Here is a 24,900-nt window from a genome sequence, read left to right as displayed (position 1 = left end):
AGTGAGCATTTTACACAGACACTGGCATTCACTATGTGGCAATTTCACAGTGCCTATAGAAATCGGAAATACAAATCTTGTAAGAGATATTGTAAACAGAGCATAATCAATGTATTCCTATTACAGATGACAGAATAGCCACTCTGTAGAAATTTGAAAGTACAATTGTTAAGAAAAGCAGAGAACTGTGAGCTATGGAGAAAAGTTAGCTTGAGGAAAAAAAAAAAGGCAAAACACTGGAAAAATAATAGAAGTTTGTGAGAAGGAAAAAAGTTAAAGGGGAAACAAAACAATTACTCCGTATTAAGTCAGGGTTAAGGAACATGAGATGTAAGCAAGCACTGGAGTGAGGCAAGCCTGTGTAATGGATTTCGAGACTAACAGAACAGAGAGTTGAACATTCTTTACGTCTAAAAGCCTTTTATTATTAATTAAAGCTACAGTATTATCTAGACCTATAGCAGAATCACTAGTTCCAGGCATAAACAGATATTAGAGGCAAAAAAAAGACTGAAAACCCCGCGTGAAACCGCAAGTTCCCGAGCGAGCAGGGGAAGCCCAGCCTTGCCCCTGCCCGCCCGCCTGTCCCTTCCAAGGAGAGAACCGCAGCAGCAAACAACCCCCACTCCGTGCGGGCAGGGCCGGGGCGCTCCGGCCGCGGGGGCTCGGCCGGCCGGGGGGCAGAGCGGCGGCGGGGGCCGAGGTGGGGACCGGGGTCCGGCTGCAGCCCGGCGGGTGACGATGCCGCTTCTCTCTCCACTTCTCTCCTTCGGCAGAAGCTGGCGGTGCGGAGCTGCCCCGCGGCCGTGCTGGTGGGCAGCGGCGCCAGCGGCAGCGCCAAACCCGGCGGCGTCCCGGCGCTCCTCAAGGCACCCGGCGGCGGTGGGAGCCCCAGCGGCAGCCCCGGGCAGGGTCTGGCCATCTCCGTCCTGCCGGCCAAGGCTCCCATCGCGATGGTGACGGCGCATCTCAACGGCGGGCTGGGCTGCAGCGGCGCGGAGCCTCCACAGAGCGCCCCCATCAACCTGCAGACCACGGCCAAGCTGGTCGGCGCCCGCCAGCCGCCCGAGCTCGGCTCCAACGCCCAGGTAACGCCGGGCGGGCGGGGGGCGGCGCGCTGCGGGCTCCGCCGCCGCGGGGGGCGGGCGGGCGGGGGCGGGGCCGGCGCCCTGACGGGGCGCGGAGGGGCGGCTGCTGGGAGGGGGTTACAGGGGTAGGGGACGAGGGGGCTCTGAAGTGCCGGGGACGGGGGTGGAGGCTTGCCTCTCCCTCCAGGTGCCCCCGGGGCGCGGAGACTCGCCCTGCTGCCCTGGAAGGGGGAGGGCTTCTCCCTCTGGTGCTGTGCGGACCCTCCGCCCCACAGCCAGTGTGGGTGTTTGCCCCTTTGGGGCTACGGGGACTCCCCAGCTCTGCCCGGGGCAGAGTAGGTGCAGAGCAGGCAGGGGAGGAGGGCGCTGGGCTGAAGCACGGGGCTGCGCGTGTCCGGTGGGTTTGGGGGACAGGCAGGTCTCTTCACCTCTGCCAATGTGGACGGGATGGGAGCCCTAGTCGAGAAGAGCTGCACTGAGGGATGGGGACTTGGCTACCTCTTGTTGCTTTACCCTAGCTGCCCACCTTCGGTGGCTACTTTTCTGATTAAGAAGCAGTCCTTAATAACAAGATACATGTAAATAATTGTTATTTGCCATGTTGTGAGCTTAGATACTGGTCGCAGATCTGGCTGTGCCGTCATTTCAGGTATCTTTGGTGTGGTGCTGGTGTCTTCCCTCACTTAGGCAGAGTGAGTGAAAGCACAAACTGTACGGGAGTTGCCAGGCTGTTGCTTCCAGGACCAGGTGTACATATATGTTTAATGCTTGTATTCGCTGTAATCTAAATACGAAATAAATGAATTTTTGAAGGGAGAGCAAAAGAAGAAGGAGTGCTGTTTGCTGGACACATTGTTCTATGCAGTCCATTATCAGCCACAAAAGACAAGTTTTTACTCCAGTCCTGGTGTGTCTCAGGAGAGGGAAATGATGCTAATTAAGTTAAAATGTGAAGAAAGTGACAAATTCTTCCTAAAACTTTGGAGGAGAGGATGTAAACTCTTGTTGCTGACAATTGGAAATGTGGATTTCTTTTCTACTTTCTGCACGCAGAGGCTGTGGTAGCCTGGTTTTGTGTACTTTAAATCCCCTTCACAAGCTCGGGATATGAACCTCTAATAATCAGGAAAGAACACAATATGGATGAGGGCAACAGGCAAACTTTATCTGAAGATGTTTGTAAATCAAGGTTATGTTGGAATGCGAGGCATTTTTATACCCAGGAAGCCACTTCCTAAACTCTGGACAGGGAATGACCATCACCTACTGCATCCACTAACAAATGAAAAGCATATGCAACCACTTTGGGAACCAAATAGTCCTGTCCCTTTTTCTGGAGAAATGACATTGTCTTTAGCTGTTACACTAAAGTAACTGTGTGCTGTGCAGGGAATTCGGTTTTGAATCACCATTCTGTATTCATGCTGGGTAATTTCCTTTATTGAAGGTGTTGTTTATGCTTTACTGAAAAGATACTTGAAGCTATCTCAGTAGATATTTCTTAGAATCCTGGAAAATAACTATATAAATGATAATCATATAAAAGATAAAAGTTTCAATATTTCAATGGCCTATCATTTTGTGAAGGACTATCTTTTACTGTCACTGTCAGGAGCTATAGGAAGAAAAGAATCAAAACAGTGAAGGAAGAAGCTTGAAATAACATCTAATGTATTTAGCTTGAATAGTGAAATAATGGTCCCAGGTGCTTGAGAACAGTGCCAGTTACGATAGCTGGCTGCAAACTTGTAACTTCTGCAAGTGGTGTTAGAGGAAAAGACTTTCTAACCTGGGAAACTGTTGTGCTCTTGAATTGTCCACGGTGCTTCCCATTTATCTTTTCCAAAGGGCAAATGGGTTGCACTTCCACTTTCCACGTCCTCAGACGTGCTGTGGTCAGTGGTGTGTTGCAACCTGCTGAAGCAAAGCCTTTGATGCTTGTGCACTGTTTCTGTTCTGTGTTCTCTCAAACATGAAACAGCGTTTGCCCTGTCATTGCAACCTTTCTCTCAAAAAACAGCTTTGTTTTAAGCAGAAGCTTACTGTTATTGGAGTGGGAATACTGTCCAGCATTTGGGGTTTGCCTTGGTTTTGCTAGAGGAAGAGCTCCAGTGTTTTTCTTTAGAAAACTGTAGTTTTTGTAATTTAGTGTCTTTGATTATGATAGTAATTTATGGAAGAAGAAGCTGAGCAATGGCAGGTTCCTGAAGCAGATGACTATAGTGGGTTTATATTTTGAGAGTAGTAAGCAGGCATGGATAAACACAATTAGAAATATTGAATGTAAAAAATGCAAGCTGACCTTTGGTCCTAAACTGTCAGAAAGCTTAGTGCTGGATTGCATGTTAATTATCACTCCTCTACCCAAATTAAATATAATTTGCAAGGTTTCTTTTTCTGTTCAGATATATATAAATAAAATAACTTCTTGCTTTGTGTTTGGTATTCTTGATCCTGGAGTGGTGATTACAAATCAGTAGCAGTAAGCCTTGAGCTACTAGCGCTGTAGTGTCAGAGGGAAATTTCACTGTTGACATATATTAATAAGCATTTACTTTCCCTTTTTTGTTGTTTGTTTGTGTTTTTTGTTTGTTTTTGTGGCTTTGTTATTGCTCAGAAAAGTATTTTTTTCTGCTGAAATGTATGAAGCTTGTGAGATGGGGGATAATGGCAACCTTCTGCAAACTGGGTTAAGGTGGCAGGCTGATAGTAGTAAATGAGATTACTGGTGTAGTGTAGCCTATTCCTCTGCATCTGCAAAGTGAGAGAAAGGGCAAGGGCATGAAGTATAATGTTATGAGTTTCTGAGCAGTGGTTTCTGCTTGAAAGCATTTAAGGAGATCAGGATGTGTAAACGGTCATCTCAAGTGGTATCTAGCAGGAAGAATGAAATGCTAAATGAAACTCAGCAGAAAAAATAGGGCATCAAACACTGCAATCTAAATACAGAACTTTCAAATATAAATAGGATTAAATGTAAGTTTGTTACAGAATTTTCCTTTTGGCAGCTGCGTGTCAGCGGTTTCATTTTAGGTTGTTGTCTACCCAGCAGATTTTTAAAGTTATTTTGAAATGTTGTTGACTGTAATGGAAGCCATATCTGCATTGAAAAAAAGTATCTTAATAAATACACACATAACACATACTGGAGGATTATTTAGGTATTTATCACATCTTTTATTAGAAGCAGGAAATGTTGTGATATTAACAATGACTGAAATCTGTAAGCATTGGAAATCATGAGCTCCAGAAACTAGTGTTAGGTCTATGCTATTCCTTGGCAGCCTTTCAGTGTCAATCCAGTTTATGAAGACATGACTGATGGAGCTACACTGATGGAAGCGTACATGCAGGGATGTCATGAGTACACCTCTTTCTCCCGCTTAGAGAAATGAAGCTTGGAGCTTCATTTGGATGATCTGGAGCAAGTTATGTTGGCAAAAGCTGAATTTTGCTGGCATAAGCTGAATTTTGCTGGCATATGCTGTATACACGCTAGGAGTGCTTTGCCTTCAGAGAATAACTATTGCTGTTCTGTATAAAGAATGCCCTAGAGCTACTGGATAGTTGTAGGATATCACCATGCTTGTACCTACAAAGTACTCATGGTATAAAGATTTTAATATAAACCTCTCAAATTATATTTTTATTGTGATTGTATTCATGTGCTATTGGTTATTTCCTATCCTAGCCACCATTTCCTGACTGAAAGCAGGATCTGAGGTTGCTTTGCTAAAGGACAAAGTCCCATCTGCTGTGCTGGAACAATGTACTGGATAAAGAAAATGCCCCTCTGTTACCTCCTCATTAGCTTCTAAATCACAAAACCGAGGGCCAGCAGGCATCCCAGAACCTAGTTTGGTGAAAGCAGAAAGCCTTTTGGCCATTCAAAAGACAGTTGGATCAGCCAGCTATTGGGAGAACAAGCAAAGAGGGGGGAATGCAGCTGTCAGACCACTTGGCTGCTTTTCAGGCGCTGTAGCAAAAGAAGAAAGCACTGGAAGGGCATCTCTGTGCTGGACCATGGAGCACCATGATACAGCGACAAAGTGGCTTCACAGAAACATGGCGCAGAGTGTCTGTGCAGAGGCAGTGGGTGTCCTGGAAGCAGTACACTGGGAAGGGCTCGAGGTAACCCTTGCCTCTCAGGCAGCCCCGCTTCTCTAGTTTCAGAGAGACGTTGTTTGCAGCTAGCCTGGCTATCTCTGCACAGCCCAGTGGTGCTGGCTTTAAACTTATCCATAGCCTTGGAATGAGGGTGCTGCCAGAACTGGCTCTTGCTTTGTCACCATAAACAGCATTCTCTGTGTGTATCTGTCATGTGCTCTATGTGCACTGGTCACCTACCAGAAGTCCCAGAGGCTTCTAAAGTGCAGAGTAGTTATTAGGTGCAGGAACATTTGGATACTGCTGTTATGAAAGAGCTGTCTCTTCTTTGTGATCCTGGTGTGATGCTCTGTCCCCTGTTACTCCATGCAACTCTTAGAAAACGTGTTAGGAAGGCACTGACTCACTGTCCATCAGACCCTACAAGCAACAACATAAAATCTGCCTTCTCCTCTCCATGCTTTCCTTCCCACATGTGGATTCCCTGGGTCAGCTGGAGAAAAGTTTGGCAAGCTACCCCATGCACGTGTGCTGTTGTGTCTTGGGGCTTGTCTATACAGGGAGGTTATTTCAAACTAAAATACAGTATGAGGATTTACAGTGCTATAAATTCTTGGCAAGATAGTAAACTGTTCTCCACAAATGCTTCATTAACTCCACAGCTCAAAGAACTACTTATATCCATGTTTAGATTGAGCAAGCTATGTTGGCATCCATTTTTTTTCTTCAGGAAAAAGTGGCTTTTATATGTGTAGGAGGATGGTCATATATACTTCTTAGGAACCTGTATATTCAATTTACCAGAAAAAGCTGCATTCCAGAAGTTTAAGAACATACCTCTGCCTGTGGTGGCCATTTTTCAGAATAATTTATTTGTAGAATGATTTATTACCTTTCTCTTCACCATCCCACTTATAGTGCTCCACTCTGGTGTCTGTAAAAGTGCTTCGTCTGTAATTGGAAATCCACCTGCATGTATGACTAAGTCTTTTTGGCTTTTATTTATTATTTGTATTGCAGTAGTACTTAGAGGTTTTATTTATAGATATATTTATCCATATTGGTTATGTGGCTATATTTAGCTTTTTTTTTTTTTTTCTATAATCCATGTTACCACAGTGTATAAGAACACAGCAATAGTTAATTTATCCTCACGATATGGAGTTACTATGACTAAGGTGCTATTATTCCACATTTATCTGTTGGAAAACTGAGAAACAAATAATCCACTTGTGCTTCTTCACAGGAAGCTCCTAAGGGTTGCCTTAGGCAGGATCCCTGTATTGGTAGCCACACTACTGACCTTTTTGATCACTTTGAGAATGCATCAGACATGTCCATGCTGCATGTGGCATCGTTGAGAACAAGAACTGTCCCACAAGTCCTTAGAGCATGTCACGGTCCCTTTTAGCCCTTGCCGTAGCTCTTTACCCATCTCTCTCATACACCTTGATCTGCTGCTCAATCTTTATCATCCATATTGATCTCAGTGTGCCAACACGCAGGCAGAAATGATGGCTACTCAGGACAGGGAAGGACAAAAGAAAGATCCACACGCTACGCATAGACATAGGTGAGGGAAAAAGTAAAGACACTGTAGTATGGATTAGGAACACTATGGTCATTTTGGCAACCTGCAGGAGGACCAGCAGTCTTGTTTGCACCAGAAGTGTGTACCAAAGAAGTCGTTGCACTTCTGGAGTCTGTGGCTTCTGGTCTTATTGTTACACTAGTTATGTCTTTCTCCAGGTATGACTTGATCAGCAATGGCTCACGAACTTCAAGATGTTGAAGGGTTTTGTTGAGGTGTTACTTGAGTTTCATTTTATCTGGCACTGTGCTGGTTTCTGGCTATCTCTCCTGGAGGAACAGAGCAATGAGTGTTCTGTGTGGTTGACAGTCCCTACTGACTTTCCTCAAATTGTGCCATTTTTTTCAATCTCCTCAAATGTGAAGACGGGGTTGTGTCTCCTGGTGGGGCCAAATTAGCACTCTGAGCCATCTGCTTCCACCAGTTTATGAAGGCAACTTGGTGTGGTAACAGTGTTCTATTAGAAATAACAGTACAGGAGACTACTACACAAAAAGCCTGTAGCAGGAAGATTTTGAACAGACAAGCCCCAGGCTGAGCTGGTTATGGTACTGCCCATGTCATCATGCCCATGGGTTCAGAAAGCAGTTATTGTAGAGAGAGGAATTCTGAGGTATGGCCCTACTAGACAGTGTCAGAGGGACATCCAGATTGCTCTTAAGAACCAAAATCCTTCTCTGGGATCCCACTTGAGCTGCTGTGCAGGACAGTAGCATGAACATGGAATTTTGCACCAAGAGCTTTGCAGAGATTGTGACTGTCAGAGGTAGAGACTGAGATGCTCTAAAGTATTCGCTGTCCTAAATCCCATTGGAAATTCTACTTGTGGTACCTGGGCCCAAGTGTCTTGCCTGGGGACACACAGACCCCCTTACAGAGCACAGAGTTGAAACAGAGTCTTATTGGCGTATCAACTACTCAATTAGCCTTCCTGTTTCGTCTCCGTGGCAGACACTGAAGGCATACCTGTTGGAGGGAGTGTCTGCTAAAGGACATATGATACAAGCAACCAAGACAAAATTTGTGGGGGAATCAGTGCAGAGAGATGAAGTGACTTCTGAGGGTCACACAGCAGGAGAGGGCCCAGATTCATCCATCACTATCCTAAATTTCATCTAGCAGACCACATCTCTCAGGCTTTCAGAAGGATGTCAGCCACACTGTGAGTATGGGTAGGACAAAGACATTGGATTATTTTAGTTTTGGACCTCAAAGGTTTCAGTATCACATGTTCTGTCTCCTGGATCATCCTTTGATAGCTTTAAGGCTGAGTTGTCTTCAGGAGATATTTGTAAATGTAGAAGAGGAGAGGTGGCTCAGCCAAATTAAATGAAGAATAATAACAAAGAAAAAGATGAGGAGAGGGGCAACCCCAAGGATTCATAGCCCCACACACCATCCAGTGTTCCATTCTGTCATTTGGGCTGTACTAACTTTTAACTATACCACTAGAATGTTGTCAAGAGTACAGTAATTTTAGGAAATGAATTATAGACTATGTGTGACAGATTCTGCTTGTATTTACACCATCTTAGTTGCAGGTTTTGTAAGGGAGGTACACAAATTTATTCCACGTTTAAATACGGTTAGCTAAGAGCAGGATTTGGCCTTACTACGCTGATATATACTGCATAAAAGCACTCTAAAATTTGTATTTCTTGATAAATAGCATACAATTACATCCTTTCAGGTTAATTAAACCGTTTTGCAATGCCGGTTGCTGTTGATGGGATGTTTAAATGTCAGATTCAGAATAAGCACTTATGCTTCTTGATTATAAATGGCTTCCTTTTAAGTATCCCAGACATATGTATATGGTCAATGCATCTAAAGTGTGTGGATTTCTGCTTTTCTCAATCTGCATTTTCATTTGGTCTACAATAGGGTCAAACACGCACTGGTATCAAAGCCTAAATAAAGACTCTCAGCAACTGAATAAAACCTGATTAGGCCCAATATGGTATTCCTTATGTAACCAAAAATTTCCAGTGAAGGGTGTGGAGTATTCAGCAGGAAAGGATAAGAAAAGTGGACTCACACTGACTGTCTGATGCCTTTTTGTTAGAATCTAGGAGCAACCTTTCTAAATTTGTTTCTGTGGGGACTGGCAAGCAAACAGCACTCTGCCAGAACTTAAATGACCAGGAAACAATAGCAAGACCCAGTTTTGGAGACTGTACTATGTATGATTCCGTCCTCTGCAACCTTAGTGTCACTAAAGGTCCACTCTGCAGGTTTATGTGAAGTGGGATGTAGGTATGGCTGTGCTACTTCAGTGTTTATGAAATGGATTTTCCTCCTACAAGTGTCTGGAAAGAGGCTCTAATGAGGAATGTGAGTGGAGGATGACTACAGCTACTTTAATTTTGTCAATGATTCCTGGTTATACAGAAGAACAATGGATCACTCAGCCTATTTGTATATCTAGGTCCTTATAGGCAGAAGTAATTAACTGGCCTGGGTATAGGGAACCAAACAAAAGAGACCACGTTGAAGGAGGGAAATGCATTAGCTTGAATTTCATGCCTTTTCTTGAGAGCTATTTTAACTTAATAAGGAGAGTCTTAAAATATAGGAATATATAGGCAGTCCCCTTATGGAAGTTCCTGTGATATTTTTATACATGCTTATCTATCATCCATGTAAACAAAGTTCTGAGTCCCTTGTACTAATGCTGAGAGTTTATAGCACATTATTGTTTTGACGCTAATCAGAGTAACTCCCATGGAGAGCTTTGATGCACTTCAGAAAACCAAAGAATGCTCTGAAAATGGTAATACACTGTAGCTATTTCATTGTAATTGGAGGCTGTCTGTGCCTCATGGAAATTACCAGTCAAGCATTCTTGAAAATGTCAGAATTTTCAAGTTAGTTCCATTTAAAATGGGGGAGCAAGAATGTGAGGGGATGGATAGAAAATGTGAGGGCTGTGTGATTCAAACTTGAAGTGCAGTTTGTAATAATGAAAGATGATCAACTTTGGGGGTGGAGAAATCATCTCCTAGGTTTTCTAAATTACAGGATGCATAAAAACATCCACTTATTCTACATGTACTGTTACTTTAATAAAAGGCACCACTTTAGGAAATTAAAGGCTTTGGAATATCGCCAAACGTTTTAGTTCTATTTATCGTCAAAAGGTGGGTTTTTTTTCATTATCCATGGAGCTTGTGGGGTAGTTGAATAATTTGCAGGAATTTGAGTGTTTGATACCAGACTGCAAACTCTATTGATCTTCTTTCAATGTTCATATTGCAAATATAAGCATGATAAGATTTCCTGTTCATGTTATAACTGTGTCAGGATTTGGCAATTGGTCTGCTACTAATCTCATAATGTGCATTTGTGTCTATATTTAAATTAATTGGAAAACTATATCTGAAAATACTGCTCTTAAATAATTTTATGCATAAATGGGGAGGAGGGAAAGGGAGGCTAGATGGTGTAAATACAGAGTGCTGATGAACACTCAAGTAGTACATAGAAATATCTTAGAAGCTATTCCTGACAGTAATAAAGACAGCAACTTGATTTCATCCATGGATAATAAACTGGTTTCACATTGCAATAAAAGCGGTGCTTATGCTATATTAATATTTATTAGCACTTATTGATGTTAGGGTTTAGTTGTTGTATTTTCTTCACATCACAGCCATTTTATAAAAATTCAAGTTAAATTGCTACACAATAAGCAATTAAAAGTGTTTGTGCATGTGAGAGAAAAAAATATTTGTCTGAGGAGATATTCCTATAAGGAAGGGCAGACCCTTACTGCCTAGGAATCTAGAGAGCTGTGCTCAAAACTATGGAGTTACGTGAGTTTCCATTAGTTAAAGATTTGGCACTCTGAATGCATATTTCAACACATAAGCACTGTTCTGCTGTTTATATCAGAGCTGTTTGTATGGATTTCCTGTTGTTTAACAATATATTTTTGTATTGCTTGCTTTGACTGTGTGCAGTGCCTCATAAAAGGAAGAGATTATGTATTACATTCGGTGGCCTTTTTTTGTGACGTATGAAGGTTTGCTAACTTGCGGGATAATGTGAGTCAGAAAGTGATCTGATCCAAATTTAACCAAATTTGTTCATCTCTAAATTTAGAGAATAGCTGAATGGCAAGGCAGTTATATTTGAATTTCCATCAGTGACAAGGACAGAGTGTTGGCGGATGCCTGTTAACAGCTATATCATGTGGTTTTGATACTCATATGTGTGTGTATGGGTGGGAAAAGACTCATTACTAACTTTTATTTATCATGAGCCTGTTTCTTCTTTGACTGCTTTTAAATCACCCTTGGGGTTGATGTTGCTTCAGTGCGCATAATTCTTGTGCAGAAGGTCCGCTGTGGACCTGAGTCACATTTTTGCCCTCTAAGCAGAAAGACTTGCAATTGGACTTGGATTTTTATTATTATGAAAACCGAAACATAGACCCTTTTAAAATAAGCCAGGTACCAGGCAAGGTAAGACAAATCAAAACTCTTTTTATTGAACTTACTATCAGGCTTCAAGATCAATAATTTTCGAGAACACATTCAACTTCTGTCCTTCACTTGAACATAACCATGAGTTTAACGTGTATATAATTTACCTATCTTCAGTAGGATTGTTCATATGCTTGTAACTGAGTTTGTATTTACCTGCTTTTCTGTGCCTGAGTCTTAGTCTTTTTGATTATTCTAATTCTTTGGCAAAATATTCTCCTTGGAGGTTTGGCCAGTGAAAGCAAGAACATGTCCCCACTGCTTTTATACAAGACATTTAGTTAATGGGTACAGCTGTTTGTTTTGTTTTGTTTTTCCTCAGTAAGATCCTTGTTATAGACCTCTGTTTAGCCTTTTTCTCCTCTTTGATTTTATTAAGAACCCAGTTCAGTGACTGTGTCATCAAATTTGCACGTATAGTGATGGATTGTGATATTACAAACAATTTGATTGTTGCATCCCTCACTGAATCAAGCAATGAGACTGCCTGGATTGGAGATAAGTTCATTTTCACATAGAGGATCACTGAACTAGCAGTGATTGAATAGGTAATACCAGAAAGTGTATGACAGCTTTGATAAGATTTAAGTAGCATTGTGTTTCCTGTAGTTTGCTGAAGTGGTAGTGGTGATTTAAAGGTCTCACCTTACATGTTTCCCATCCTTATGAGTGTAAAATAAAAACACAAGTCAGCCCTGTTCAACTTAATGTGATATGCACTTCTCTTTAAAGAATCAGTAAACTGAAATATTTTAAAAAGACGGCTATTTTAGCATAGTAGTAAGGAGAAGATCATAGAAATTTGGCAGGGATACTACAGGGTATGATTTTAGAAGACTGTGTGTGGTAATTGATTAACATTTTCTCTAATAAAATTCCACCACCTTATTTGCTGACTTCACATGTTTTCTTCAAAGTGAAAAATTACTATATTCATTTCCCTTGCACTTGTCATTTCAAAATATAAGCAAATAATCTATATTCTGTTGACTTGTATAGCTTTTTAGTGTTTCTTGTTATACAGGAAATTAGACACTGCATTTGTTAGTATTGCTGGAAAAGAAAAGCTCAGACTTCCTAATAAATATGAGAAGATAAAAAGCTCAGGTTTCTTCTGTATCTGTGTTCTTAATGTGTGTTTTGAAGCCCGAGTAGGTGGCTCTGAACCACCACTGTGATGTGTTTACACTTTGTTTTCAAGTCTTGAGGAATATGAGATCAAACTCTGGTTCCTCTAGTATGAGTCCAGAAATTATTTCTAAATTTAGAAGTAATTCTAAATTTATTTAATCTATTATTAAATTTATTCATAGAACCAGAATTGACCTATGTCTTGATATGCATAATATGCTTTAGTAAGTTTAAGTTTATAACTCTTCCTAATAGCAAAGTATTTATGCAACAAATTATATGACCATTTTCAAATACGTGTATTTGGAGTATCACCACTGAAGTTAAATATAGCAATGCTAAACTCTTACCAGCAGTTACTGTACAAGTTTACATCCCTAGCATGTCTCTAACCATTTTCCAATACAATAGGCTTAGTATGTCATTAATTATTATTATATTTTCTTTGAAAGGGAACCTTTCCTTTAAAACAAACAAACAAACCAAACAAAAATCTTTGTGACCTGTTCATCCCAATTTTCTTGAATTTTCAATTTACAGTGTCAGGGTGTAGACTCTACAGAACTTTCATGTGTGCAGGTAGAACATAACTGAGGACATGAGTAGCACCCCTTACCAACATTTTTCTTTAAAAATCAATAGAAAATTCAAGTAGTGAAGTTCTCTTTGCATTACCTTGGCAATTATTTTGGATTTAAGATACTATTGTCCAATTAAAACCAGACCGAAACAGAACACAGTTTTTCCTCTTTTAGCTTTGGGAATGACTGGGTTGAAGTCCTCATCTCTGCAATGATCTCCTCACAAATACACGCGCAGACCTTCACTGAACTAAGACTCATAAAAGTTCATGGTTCTGCCTTTATGAAGACATTATTGTTGTACTAATTTGCAAAGTCGCAAGCTGAAAGCATAGGATTTATTTTCTCGCTGTGCCTTTTATTTCTTGCAAAAGAGATTCAGACTAGATCTTTGGAAGTATTTTAGTGTTGAAGTGCACCTAGCTGTCCAGAGTTCAAAACTTTGATCATCAAATTCTGCCAGGTAGCTACCAAGTCTAGACCCAGATGAAATCCATCAATGCCTCTGTTTCTACTGGTCGTATTACCTGTGTGCCAAAATGTTTGCACTGGGGCGCTGTAAGAACTGCTATTGTATTAACAGGGTTGAACAACAAGATGGCCAAAGCATTGATTGGAATTGTCAGTTGTCTTTTCTTCCAAGCATTCTCTAACCACCGGGCCATGAGGCCATGTTCTTTCTTCTCTCACTGACTGATTTAGCAGAACTTTAAAGAATCTTTCTATGAAGTATGCTCTGATAAGTGGCTTACAGAACCATGTGTGAGTGTAGGAGCTGAAATCTTCCTTCTCTGGAATAGGTGATTGAACTGAGGAATTGGTGTAAGGGAAAGATGGGAAGGAGGAAGAAATGAAAGGACAGCTTTCTTGGAGTGTGTTTTGAATGAAAGTGGTTGAACACAGAGCAATCTCCAGGAAGGGGCTCAGGGAGGTGAACTCCAGTGAGAATGAAGCAGGTCTCCTCTTTCAAAGCAAGGTACCAAGGCCTGGAGTCAGTAACACAACATAACACTCCTATTGAACATATCTAGACATCTATCTTCTGCCCTAGGGTGCTGGTTTCCAAATTTCTCCCAAGGTGCCCCATCATACTCTTTGGATACCCTACACATGGAAACCTGGATTGACATCTGCAGTAAAGCGCCTTAGAGCTGGTCATTGTAATGTGCAATACCTTCACGCGTTTGTGGATTCAATTCTAGGTACTGAGTTGTTGACACCTCATAGGTGATGTTGACAGGCTTGCTGAGAAGCAAACCTTTTGGTGTTCAGAGCATATTAATGGTTAAGACTGAAGCACATGAGGATTTGACTGTCTTTAGGGTCTGACTGCAGCTAAAGGAGGCAGGGCAGGGGCTATCAGGATTAGAAGGTGATTTTGAACTCTTTATCTGGAGCTAGGTTGGACAGGCATATTGCATTTTTTCTGAAACTCAGTCTGCTAGAACCTTGGAAGATGTCCCAGCATCCAGGTTTATCAGAAAGAGAGGAACCTTTGCTGACTTTAGTGTTTATAAGGCTCATTTTACTAGCACTAATGTTAATGCGGCATCTCAAGAAGAAGAGATTTTCTACTCTGATCTCTAAGATTTCCTGGCCTTATCATGGTAAGGAAACACTGGTGCTCACTTTGGTATCCTTACAACTAAGGAAAAATAGTATGTGTAATGTATTATTATGTGTTCTGAAGTGTGTGTTTGTGTATTCACATACATATGGTGTATATATATATGTATCTTACGTATATATTTATGAATTTATTTATATAATAATAAATTTGCCAAATCCTGTTACTGTCTGAACAAATCAACATAAAAGATCAGCCTTTTTATTTGGATCATCAAAGAATCAATTACGTTTGTAAGTGAATAATGTTGAGTTTATCACCCTCCAAAACAAATTAAGGTGCTGCTGTATTTCACTGTTTTCTTCTAATTAGAAGAAGGCACCATGTAGCAATATCTACAATGATTTTTCACATTTGCAGTCATAGAACTGTGGAATACCGAAATTAAGAATTCAAGAGCCATGCTGTATTAAAGCAGTATTTCCCACTGGGTTTGGCTGGTGGGCAAGTAGCTCAATATTGCTGAGTAGTCTGCCTAAAAATAAATAAAGCAAGCTTATGGGATGTTCTTGGGGAAGTTATTGCTGTCTTCTTGCTAACTGATTATATTAATGGCAGAATTTTAAGATTGGTCATATTTATACACACTTTGTATGGAATTCAGGCAAAGTCTTTCTGTTCCTTCCCCAAGTTCTATATTCGAAGAAGCTGCTTTGGGTAACAGCATTCAGTTATTATGGCTGAGCCGATTTAATAGCTTACTTTCTCAGAAAAAGTTGGAACCATCATTCCATTTTTCTGTTCCCTTGCCTTTGTGTTTTTTGTCTTTCCCTCTGTCCCACCCCAGCTAAGAAATGTTGCTTTTTCCCTTGTCTTTGTTCTGTTGCTTGTTGGATACTTTCCTAAGCTAACTTAACTAGCAGAAAACTTTCTTTATCCTGGTTTGCAAGCTGAATTAGCTCAGCTCAGGGCCTGACAAAAGGGACTGTGTGGCAGAGAGCAATTAGATCGTCTCAGGCTGTCACTCCCCTCATGTTTTCCAGTTATTCGAAGTGGCTGATGCATGCATAATAAAAACTCACAGCAAGAACTGCAAAAGCAGCTCTGAGCCCTATGGGTACTAAAATGGAATGATCTTAATTTTTCAGTAGCTCCTATTAGGCTGCATGAGCCGTTCTGATATGTGAGGATTCCTAAATCGTTAAGGAATGATGATCTTCTCCTCCTTTATTTTTCCTTCACCCACCATCTCTTTGCATACCCTAATCCCCACGTCCTGCAACTGGGGTAAAGCAGTAGTACTTTAGCAGCTGATGGGACTCTGTTGAAGATTTTTTACTTATGCTTGAACTCGCTTGAGATAGAGGCTAGAATCTGCTTTCTGCGTCATGCTGTGCACACGTTTTCCCCCTTTACTCAGAAATAATTCTGCAGCCTGTGAACAGGGAATAAGTAATTTGAAGACATTAGTCATTAAAAACAGGATCAACCTGGAACAGCTTAGTAGTTCAACAGAAAATCTATTATGAATCAGCTGAGCAAGAGACTATAGGTGTGATCACAGCTACCGAGTGTTGTTGTTGCAACTCAGTGAGACTATACTCATTTGTGCAAGAGGTGGAGATTTAATTAATTGGATACGATTTCTGATTAAATCTTCAAATCACAGAACAGGTATGCGCATGCTAATTTAGTTCACAGAACCAAACTTCCCTCTTCTTTTTTTTTTTTTTTCCCTCCTCCAAAAATGTATAGTGTGATCTAATGACTGAGGGAAAATCCAGACTGTTTCCCTGCATAAAAGTAACAGTACCTTAAAAAAAAAAAAGCTAACCAGTAATTGATGGAAGCTGTGTTTAAGAACAGGTATTTGGTACAGCTATCCATCCTTATGTGTAAGTAACCAGTGGGATTTCTGAACCAGGGAAAGTCATGAACTTTATTCATCGTGATTTCCATTGCCAGAATATATGCCCACAATGTGTTCAAACTGAGTTTGTATTTTTGAGTTTATCCTGATGGGAATGTGCAAGTGGCAAGAAGTAGAGATAGTGGTCTGAAAAATCTGAGAGCCATGGTAAAAGCAGAGATAAATTAGGTGGTGCTCTGAAAAACCGAAGAGCCACAGTGAAAGCAGAAAATTGTTTGCCTTATCTCTGCATATACTCCTCTGATACCCTGGTGAGCTTTGATAACTCTGTGGGTTTCCTTGCAAATGAGCGGTGGTGAAAGGGATGAGTATAAATACCTCAGAAGCAATTAAGAGTTTGCTCACATCATGATTTTCAGAGCAGGTTTGGAATTTAAGGTGGTACCTTGTGTCCTGCTCCTTGTTGCTGCCCTAGTACTGGGCCTTGTGAGGGGCAGTGGGAGCAGTTGTCGGCTGTTTCAATGCAAAAACATCTGGCATGGTTTCAGTTGCTGTTAATTGGCTATGATGGCGCTGGGTTTAAATGGTATTTCTAGTGCCCAAAGAAAGGATGGTTTCAAAAACACTGCTATTTTAGAAAAGCAACAGGGCTTGTGTTTCTGATTGTCTACTTCATAACAATAATAACTGTGTGTACAGGAGTGTGATCAATGAATTCTGAGTAGAGAGACAGGAAGTAGGTAAAACAAACACTTTTGAAAGCTGGAAGAGAAATCTTTACATTTCCATGAAATACTAATTAAATTAGTTTACACAAAATATGTGTCCGAAGCGCAGTCTCTTTGGGACACAATCTGAGTGTGAAACTGAAACATACCATAATTTCACCAGATTATTAGAAATACAATGCACAGTGATTTCACCATATTTTGAAAATGAAGAATGATTTCCACAGATTTTGGTTGAAGTTAAAGTCTAGAAGGAGAGAAAAAAATATGTATGCAAACATATCATGCGGGAACCTCCAAGTTATATTTGAGTTCACAGTACCTTTACTGGTGGACTGTATGGAAAAAATAATAGCATTCGGATGTTTAGGTTAGCTAGAGGACAGCAACTATCCTGGATTACTGAGGTAAGGTGCAGCGAGTTTTAAGTCAAATGAACTTGAAGGTTGCATATAGTGCTTGGCATTTATATAAAGCAAGCTCAAGGTTGAATCCAGCATTCAAGTTGTAAAATGGATGTAGAATGGGTAAAAAAACCTGCAATTACTTCAGTGACAATCCATTCAGGTTAAGAATTTTCATCTTTGCTGTTGCCATAGCAATCTGTTCCCCTGTCACTACCACATTAAAAATCCATTCTGTAAAACTGTTGTTGCCAATATTGAACACATAACAGACAAAAACATTTTTGTAATAGCTTAGGTGTCTTATTTTCAACACGAAGACCTAGATCTTGGAGAGATGCATATGCACTTTGTAAAGAAAAAGATTAGTATTTCTATAATGCATTGTAGGAACACAATATTTGTGCTGCAGTATTGATGTCAGTATAAAATAGTTTGCAAATAATACAGCAATGCAGTGTCAGTTGAACTCAAATAATTGAATGGTTCTGCTAAGATATAACAAACCCATATGTTCCTGAGTTAAATATTTATTTGGGTAGCATGTTGTAGTGAAAGGGTTTTAAACTGTATGGCTGTTTAACCTTCTCCTACTCACTGAGTCCAATTCTCTTCAGTGATTGACTTCAGTGATTTTGTCTGTACTGGTGTAATTCTGCAGTGGGAGGAGAGTTGTGTCCCCTAACAGTTTTATGTTTGTGATCTAACCCTGAATTGCTCATGTACCCAAGCTCAACAATGAGTTTGTAGCGATAGTGAATTGTAACAGGTCTTTAAGCTTTTTTGATTACATCCCAATGCAGGGATGAAGGGGACGAAGAGGGAGGGAAGTAATTTGTAATTCAAAGCAAACATAGCAGTGGTCTGACAAATGTATTTACTGAAACAGAGTAAAATGTAAATACCCTCCAATAAAGCAGAGATACATATCTGTAGATATATATAGATGTGTGAGTATTAATTCAGGGCTGAAATGCAGAAGTTTATTGAAATCATAAATGTGTGTAAATCATGGATTTAAAAACTCAGGCATTGAATGAAGATGCTGTAAGATAATGGACAGTAGGAAACAGAATGTATGGCGCTTAGTCTGATCATCAACAGTGTAAATCTCATCCTTGTTTTTACCTCAGCATCCTTTTGTCCTTAACCATCGCTAGCCTTCATCTTTTGATTTCTTATTCTCTGTCCATACCATACTTCGTTTCACTTTTTATGTCTTCTACTTGCTGCTGTCCCCATACTTCTGTCCCTTAGTACTCTTTGAGAGCCTTCATCCAGGGCTGGTGTTGGTCCACCAGACGCACCAGAGGAGGAGAAAATATAGCAAATAGTTGCAATGCTATTGGATATTAATAGAAGAACTGAAGGTGAGAAGTGATTTTCTTTTTTAACTGCTCTTGGCAGTATCTTCCAAGTTTTTTATTTTCTTTTGGTTGCATAGGAGGAACTTCTTTTGCTGTCTTTTGATGCAACAGTGTCCTCCTGTTTTGGGGCTTTTGGGTTGGTTTTCTGTTTTTAAATTCTCATAGTTATGATTTTCTTAGTGAGTAAAGTGACCGCTGAAAAGACAGTTTAATTTGCTTCTCTTCCCCTGTTTTTGTGATTTGAAATGTGACCCTTCAGAGCATGCTATGGGAGGACATTTATCCAAGAGCTGAGATTGCAGGTCACCTACACAGTGGGCCTGCTGTGGTTCCTATCTGAGGGCATCTGTGGATTGCTCAAGTAAAAAAAGGTGACCCTGACATGCCAGATTCCTGTCTGCTCTGTATAGGTCACTGAAGACAGGGCTTTGGAAGGGGTTTGTGTTGCAGCCATATGCGTTCATTAGCCATTAACTCCTACAATGGGTGGTGCAGTGGCTGAGGTTCCTGTTCCAGTCCAGGACTGGGGCTGATGCTTGAGGCAGGAGTTAGCAAGGGGTCATGGGCTCCCAGATGCTGGGCTTGGCTAATAAGTGCTGCTGGATGTAAAGTTCGGTGAATTAGACAGTAGGAAATACAGCTTGCAAATTTGTTTATATCTGAATAAAGTTCTCAGTGTAAAGACAGTAAATCTGGCTCAAATGCATACAATGAAATCAAAACAATTCTGAGGCAAACGGAAACTTTGCTCTTCACTTTCCCCCCTCACTGCACGTTTCAGTGCTCTCACCACATTGCAGGTGTTTCAAGGGGTCACCAGGAAAGCCCAAATAGACTGAGATAGAGGAGAGATTTGGAGTTATCTTTGACTTTTATGGACCTTTTTTATTAAAATGCTTAGAGCTGTAAATGTAGTAATAAGAAACTCATTTATCTTGACAAAAGTGCTGCCATAAACTATTCAGCACTCATAAAATAACCTTTTAAATTATTGTTTCTGCTGGTATCGATAAATTCATACAAAGTGCTTAAAGGTCAGGCATTGCCAGAAAAATGTCTTTTCAGCTTGTTAATTAAAGGTTTATAAAAATGTGCACCAGCTTGCTCTTTGGACAAACTGGAAAAAAGGAAGGACTGAAAAAAAGCCCCACATGGATAAAAGTCATAGTGTGGAATTAGTGAGTGACGAGTCTTTGATCCACTAGGCTTACCGTGGCAAGCCTGGACAGTTTGTGTGTGAAAACAGGTGGCACTATTAACAGGAGGAGAAAAAAGTTTTTCCCTTTTTAGAAGGGAGGTATCTTGATTATTTGCCTCTCACAGCCTGTGGGCATGAGCTGAGGGCACAACTAGAACTGAAGTCTTAAGGTGAGTGTGGGTGGTATTTGTCCTGTTATAGCTTGAGCCATGGAATGTTTGTCCAGTTCTCATTGCCTGGCCAAGAACATCAGATAAGGATGTTTAATTTTGTTTGCCAGGAAAGTGGTTTTATCTGCTTCGTTATGTACCACTTAAACTGGAGCAAAGCAATGCTCTGAAATGCACTGAAAAATGTACCCAACCATCCATTCTAGCACCTGCACCTCCTTCATTGCACAGACCACAACTGCGATTCCACCTGTTTTATACTTCAACTGTTCCACCCATCATCATGGACACACCCCGGTCTGATCATTAAAATCTGACCTAAAAATTAAATTACTCGGATGGGACTCCACATCAACAGATGATATGAGGTTAATCAATCACGTGGATGAGACACTGGAAATAAGAAGCCTGGTTTACATTTCTACCTGCACAACAGTCTAGCCCTGACAACATTGTTTTACCCCTAAATCTCAATTTTTTTCATCGCTAAAACAGAGACAATAATACTGACCTAGGTGAAATACCCTAAGATAACAGAAGAATTGTGTTACAAGAAAAGTATAGAGGTTTCTGTCATTGAATTCTGCTGATACAATAGCTTGAACTATTTATTGCTCAAGCTGGGAAACAAAACCAAAACAATGTAAATAGTGAAAAGTAAAATAGATTCCTGCATATCTCTCTGTCTGAAGATACTATAGTGCTATTATTAATGTGAGATTAAAGTTTAGAATTTTCCCTTGGCCATATGATTTTTATGCTGAGATTGTTTCCTTGAATATTAAATAACAGATCCTTACTATAAAAATATTTGTAAACAGGAGGCTGTATCTTTGTCACTAAAAATTTCATAACCTGGGAATGCCATAATTCGTTTTTGTTCTCTCGGGATTGCTGCAGAACTCCAACTTCAGGAAAATAAATCTGAATAATTTTTTGAGAGAGCAGGTAACAGTTCATTTCTCTGTTGCCCACAGACAATACATCCTGGCTTTGTCTTCAACTGGAGCTAAGAGAACAGTGCAGAGTAGTTTCTGGGGGTTTCTTGTTGCTTCTGTTGTTCCCATCCATTTGGATCCGTGGCTCAGTGTTTTGAAACATAAAAGGCAATTGGCCCAACAGTGTAGCCAGAGGCTGAAGTGAGCTCTTTCTTCACTGAACAGAGGCATTCTGTTCTAGAAAAGGTTAGTTAGTTAGTTAGTTAGTTAGTTAGTTTTTCCTTGCGATTGATATTTGAACTAGTACAAGAGCTTTGTTATTCAGACAAGGAGTTTTTGTGCATCCTACCAATTGATAACTGTATCTCGTCTTCTGAGGAAGTTGATTCTTATCTTTATAGTCAATTCTCACTTTCACTCATTGTCAGCACTTCAGATTTTAATATGTCATATTCTGTTGGCCAGTTTGAAAATCCTTACAAATCCACTTGCATCTGTAGGAATAGGAATATCAGAATGTGTATTTTCAAGGTCAGAGGTAGCTTATATAAAAATTATGAGAGGTGCAACCATGCTTTAAGTATGATCTTCCAGAAGGAAAAACTTCATGTTTTAACTTTTTATGGAGGGTATATGTACAGCCCAGGAGAAGATGTGGTGCTCCTCGTGTTTCCAGGGAAAACTCAGACATCACTGCATTGTGAAAGAAATCTCTTTCTATTTATAAACAGTGTTAGGATGGAGGGAAAAATATACATTATATTTGTGATCAACTTTCAGTTCCTCTAGTGTGGGTTGGAAAGTTAATTTTGGTATTTGCCTTAAAAAGCAAAATAACTGGCCTGACTTAATTTTAGTTCTTGCTAATATAGAGCAGGAAGTTGTGATGTGTCTAATAAGTGGCAATAGCAGAAGGGGGCAGCTCAAGTTCTCCTCCTCTCCAGACTGCAGGAATTTATCACACTATCCTTCCCAGTGCGTGAGGCTGTGATATGGTAGAAGGGGCAAATAAGTCATTTGTTCAGCTATAGTATCCTTCCAGTTGGTTTTATTCCATGCATCACCCTACAGGGATAACTGCAGTGGAAAAACCCGCTTCTCTTCCTCACTCTGCTGCCAATACCTTCACTTCTGCAAGAAGGTGTGACTTGTTCTGGAATCCCTAGGTAGAAATGCTGCTTACTCAGCCCTACCCCTTCCATCTCTGCTCATGGCTCAAGACAGTATTTTAGTGGAGTATATTTTTCCATGGATAATCCAGGGTACTGATAATTCATGAGCACTCAGGAAAAATTGTCTTGCGTGTTTATAAGTGTGCAGCCCTCTTTGTTGTTTAACTCAGACAAATCTTATGCAAATTTGAATCTTTGCTGAATATATAACATCACACCCCCAAATGTCTCCAAGAGGAGCAGCAGAGTTAAAAATATAAACTCTGTAGGAGAAGTTAATTAAAAATATTCTGCATGATAATGCATGGTATTCTTATAAAACACTGTTGTTAGAATGAAATAGATTGTTTTACCACTCTGTTGTTGAGGTTTGAGCAGAATGCATCGGCATGGGCCTGACACAGTTTTGCTTTCCTTGAGCTGATTACTTTATAGTCTCTTTTCTACTGACGAATTTCATTACCAGACTGGTGTAATGTTAGCGTATTTTATCCTACTGGCTGTGATCTGTCACTTTTGTTTCAAGGAGAGTTAAATTTAATGAAATTCAGCTGAGTCTGTTTTTCTTTCCTTAGCCATTTCTAGCAGCCCAATAAGTTTTTGTGATCAGTGTTTCTTGCTGTTAGAATGAGAGTCATCTGCTGGCTTAGATTGCCATGTTGTCCCAGCAGCAATTAAGAAATGTTAGATAGAAATTATAAAATTTTACCCTGAGAATATGGGCCAGTTAACCAAAATATGAACTGTGATCGTGGGTGAAGAAATGAAAGAGGTTGAAGGCGAAAAGTTGGCAGTATGTTCTTTAGACCTACGGCCCAATCTTAAATTTATAAGCCACCTGTCCTTTTTAATGGAGAAAATAAAGTTCAAATTATTTGCAACATCTCAGATCCAGTATTTTAGGAGCCTCTGTGGGTGAGGCTTGAAAAAGGGGTGCTGTTCAGACCATCTATAACAGAATTCATAAATCTACATCTATAGATATCTGTATCACTACAGATAGATGAAAAGTCAGCAGAGGATTGGGGCTAAACAGACACAGTTTGTTGGTTTTTTTTTTGGTGGTGAAACTTGTCTGTACTTGACTCTGTATTACAAAACCATATGTAGCTTACTCTTGGTATCCAACTGTATTCGTAATGGTAGAAGGTAATACTGGGTTAACACATATCATTCCTCCATCTATGAAGTAAAATTTACGTAGAATATGACAATATATTTGCTCATACAAGGAGCTACCTCAGATATTTTAAATAAACTTTGAATAAAATTGTTATACAACTAAGAGAAGGATGAGGAAGCAAAATAAACGTTGGTAGTAATAGCTGCTGCGTTGACCCACATGGATGTTGTTTCAGCTGAATGTTAGGTTAGAGTGTGCTATAGTAGATTTGTAGATAGCTTTCAGTTTTAATAATTCATCATTTACTATTTACTAAGACACAGTGGACTTCTCTTGTGATCCTGGCTACCATGAAATGCATCATCTTACCAATGCACATGTTGAAGTTTCACTGTGGTGCGATTCACCTTTCTGTTTTTTGAAAACAAGCTGGTGCCTAGAGAGCCTTCAAGCCATGGCAGCACACTTGTATTTCCTTTGTGTACCAAAAAATCTTCACAACAATGAGGTGTATCCTTTGCACTCAGATTTACCAAACGCATTAAGGGGACAGTAGGCTTTAGTTAACAGTGCTTTGTACAGAAGATTAGAGAGAAGGAAGGGTCTCTGGCTCTTTAGCAGGAGAGCTTCAATGGACTGGTGTGTTAAGCCCATCCATCATGAGTTGGGAAGAGACAAACAAAGAGCTGGAAAGGAACCACTGGGTCGGGCAGATTCTATCTGGGGAAGCTGTGCAAGTGTTTTAAGCTGTGTTCAACTGCTTTTCTTCCAACAGACTTTGGGAACTATCACTGCAGTGCCCATTAAGGTTCCTCAGGTCAGCTCCTTGCAGAGGTTGGCAGGACAAGGACCAGCAGTGCTACCTCAGGTACAAAACGCGGTTCCAAAGGTGGTGGAGGGGGGTGGTTTGCTGAATTCATTTTGCTGAATGAAGACTCACCTTCAGTGAGTTGTACAGCAGAGTTGTGGTTTTCTCCAGTTCGTGAAAATGAGATAAATCAATTTTCTTCTGGGAGCATACTGTTAGTACAATGGAAAGCTATAAAAAATCTTGTAGATTCATTGTGGAAGAACAAAGCACATATGGCACACTGTAAATTTATGTTTTATAAGATGAATCACAAATCACGGAAGTGAAAATCTGCAAGTATTTCATTTAAAAAAAAAAGTGTGGAAGTATTAACCTTTCTGATAAAGATTTAACCTCACACATTCTTTTACTAACTTACTTGCCGTATCCCTGTCTACCCCAGTATAAAGGTTTGATCTGACTAACCCAGGTGCCAGACTGAAACAGGATTGGCTGGGTAGGAGTAAAAGGAGAGTTACACTCACAGATTTTTACAATTCTGTCAAACTGTGTTTTCTTTTCTGAATA

The 24,900-nt window shown here is 40.3% G+C and overlaps 1 protein-coding gene across 6 annotated transcripts in view; it reads left to right on the top strand.

Moving 5' to 3' along the window:
- The window catches only part of PHF21B (PHD finger protein 21B), a 167,646-nt gene that overhangs the window by 98,623 nt on the left and 44,123 nt on the right, over nucleotides 1–24,900 (top strand). For 4 of the 6 annotated variants that reach the window (XR_011741817.1, XM_065829397.2, XM_071816566.1 and 1 more), the window contains 2 exons: nucleotides 777–1,088; nucleotides 24,298–24,390. Coding sequence is in view for 5 of the 6 variants with exons in the window: in XM_065829397.2 (XP_065685469.1) it covers nucleotides 777–1,088; nucleotides 24,298–24,390 (405 nt within the window). In the remaining variant the exon portion in view is untranslated. The remainder of the gene's footprint in view (nucleotides 1–776; nucleotides 1,089–24,297; nucleotides 24,391–24,900) is intronic. The other 2 variants (XM_065829399.2, XM_065829398.2) reach the window with 1 other exon arrangement.

This window comes from Patagioenas fasciata, chromosome 1 (genome assembly GCF_037038585.1).
Source record: "Patagioenas fasciata isolate bPatFas1 chromosome 1, bPatFas1.hap1, whole genome shotgun sequence".
Taxonomy (NCBI): domain Eukaryota; kingdom Metazoa; phylum Chordata; class Aves; order Columbiformes; family Columbidae; genus Patagioenas; species Patagioenas fasciata.
This window is presented reverse-complemented; position numbering and strand designations above follow the sequence as displayed.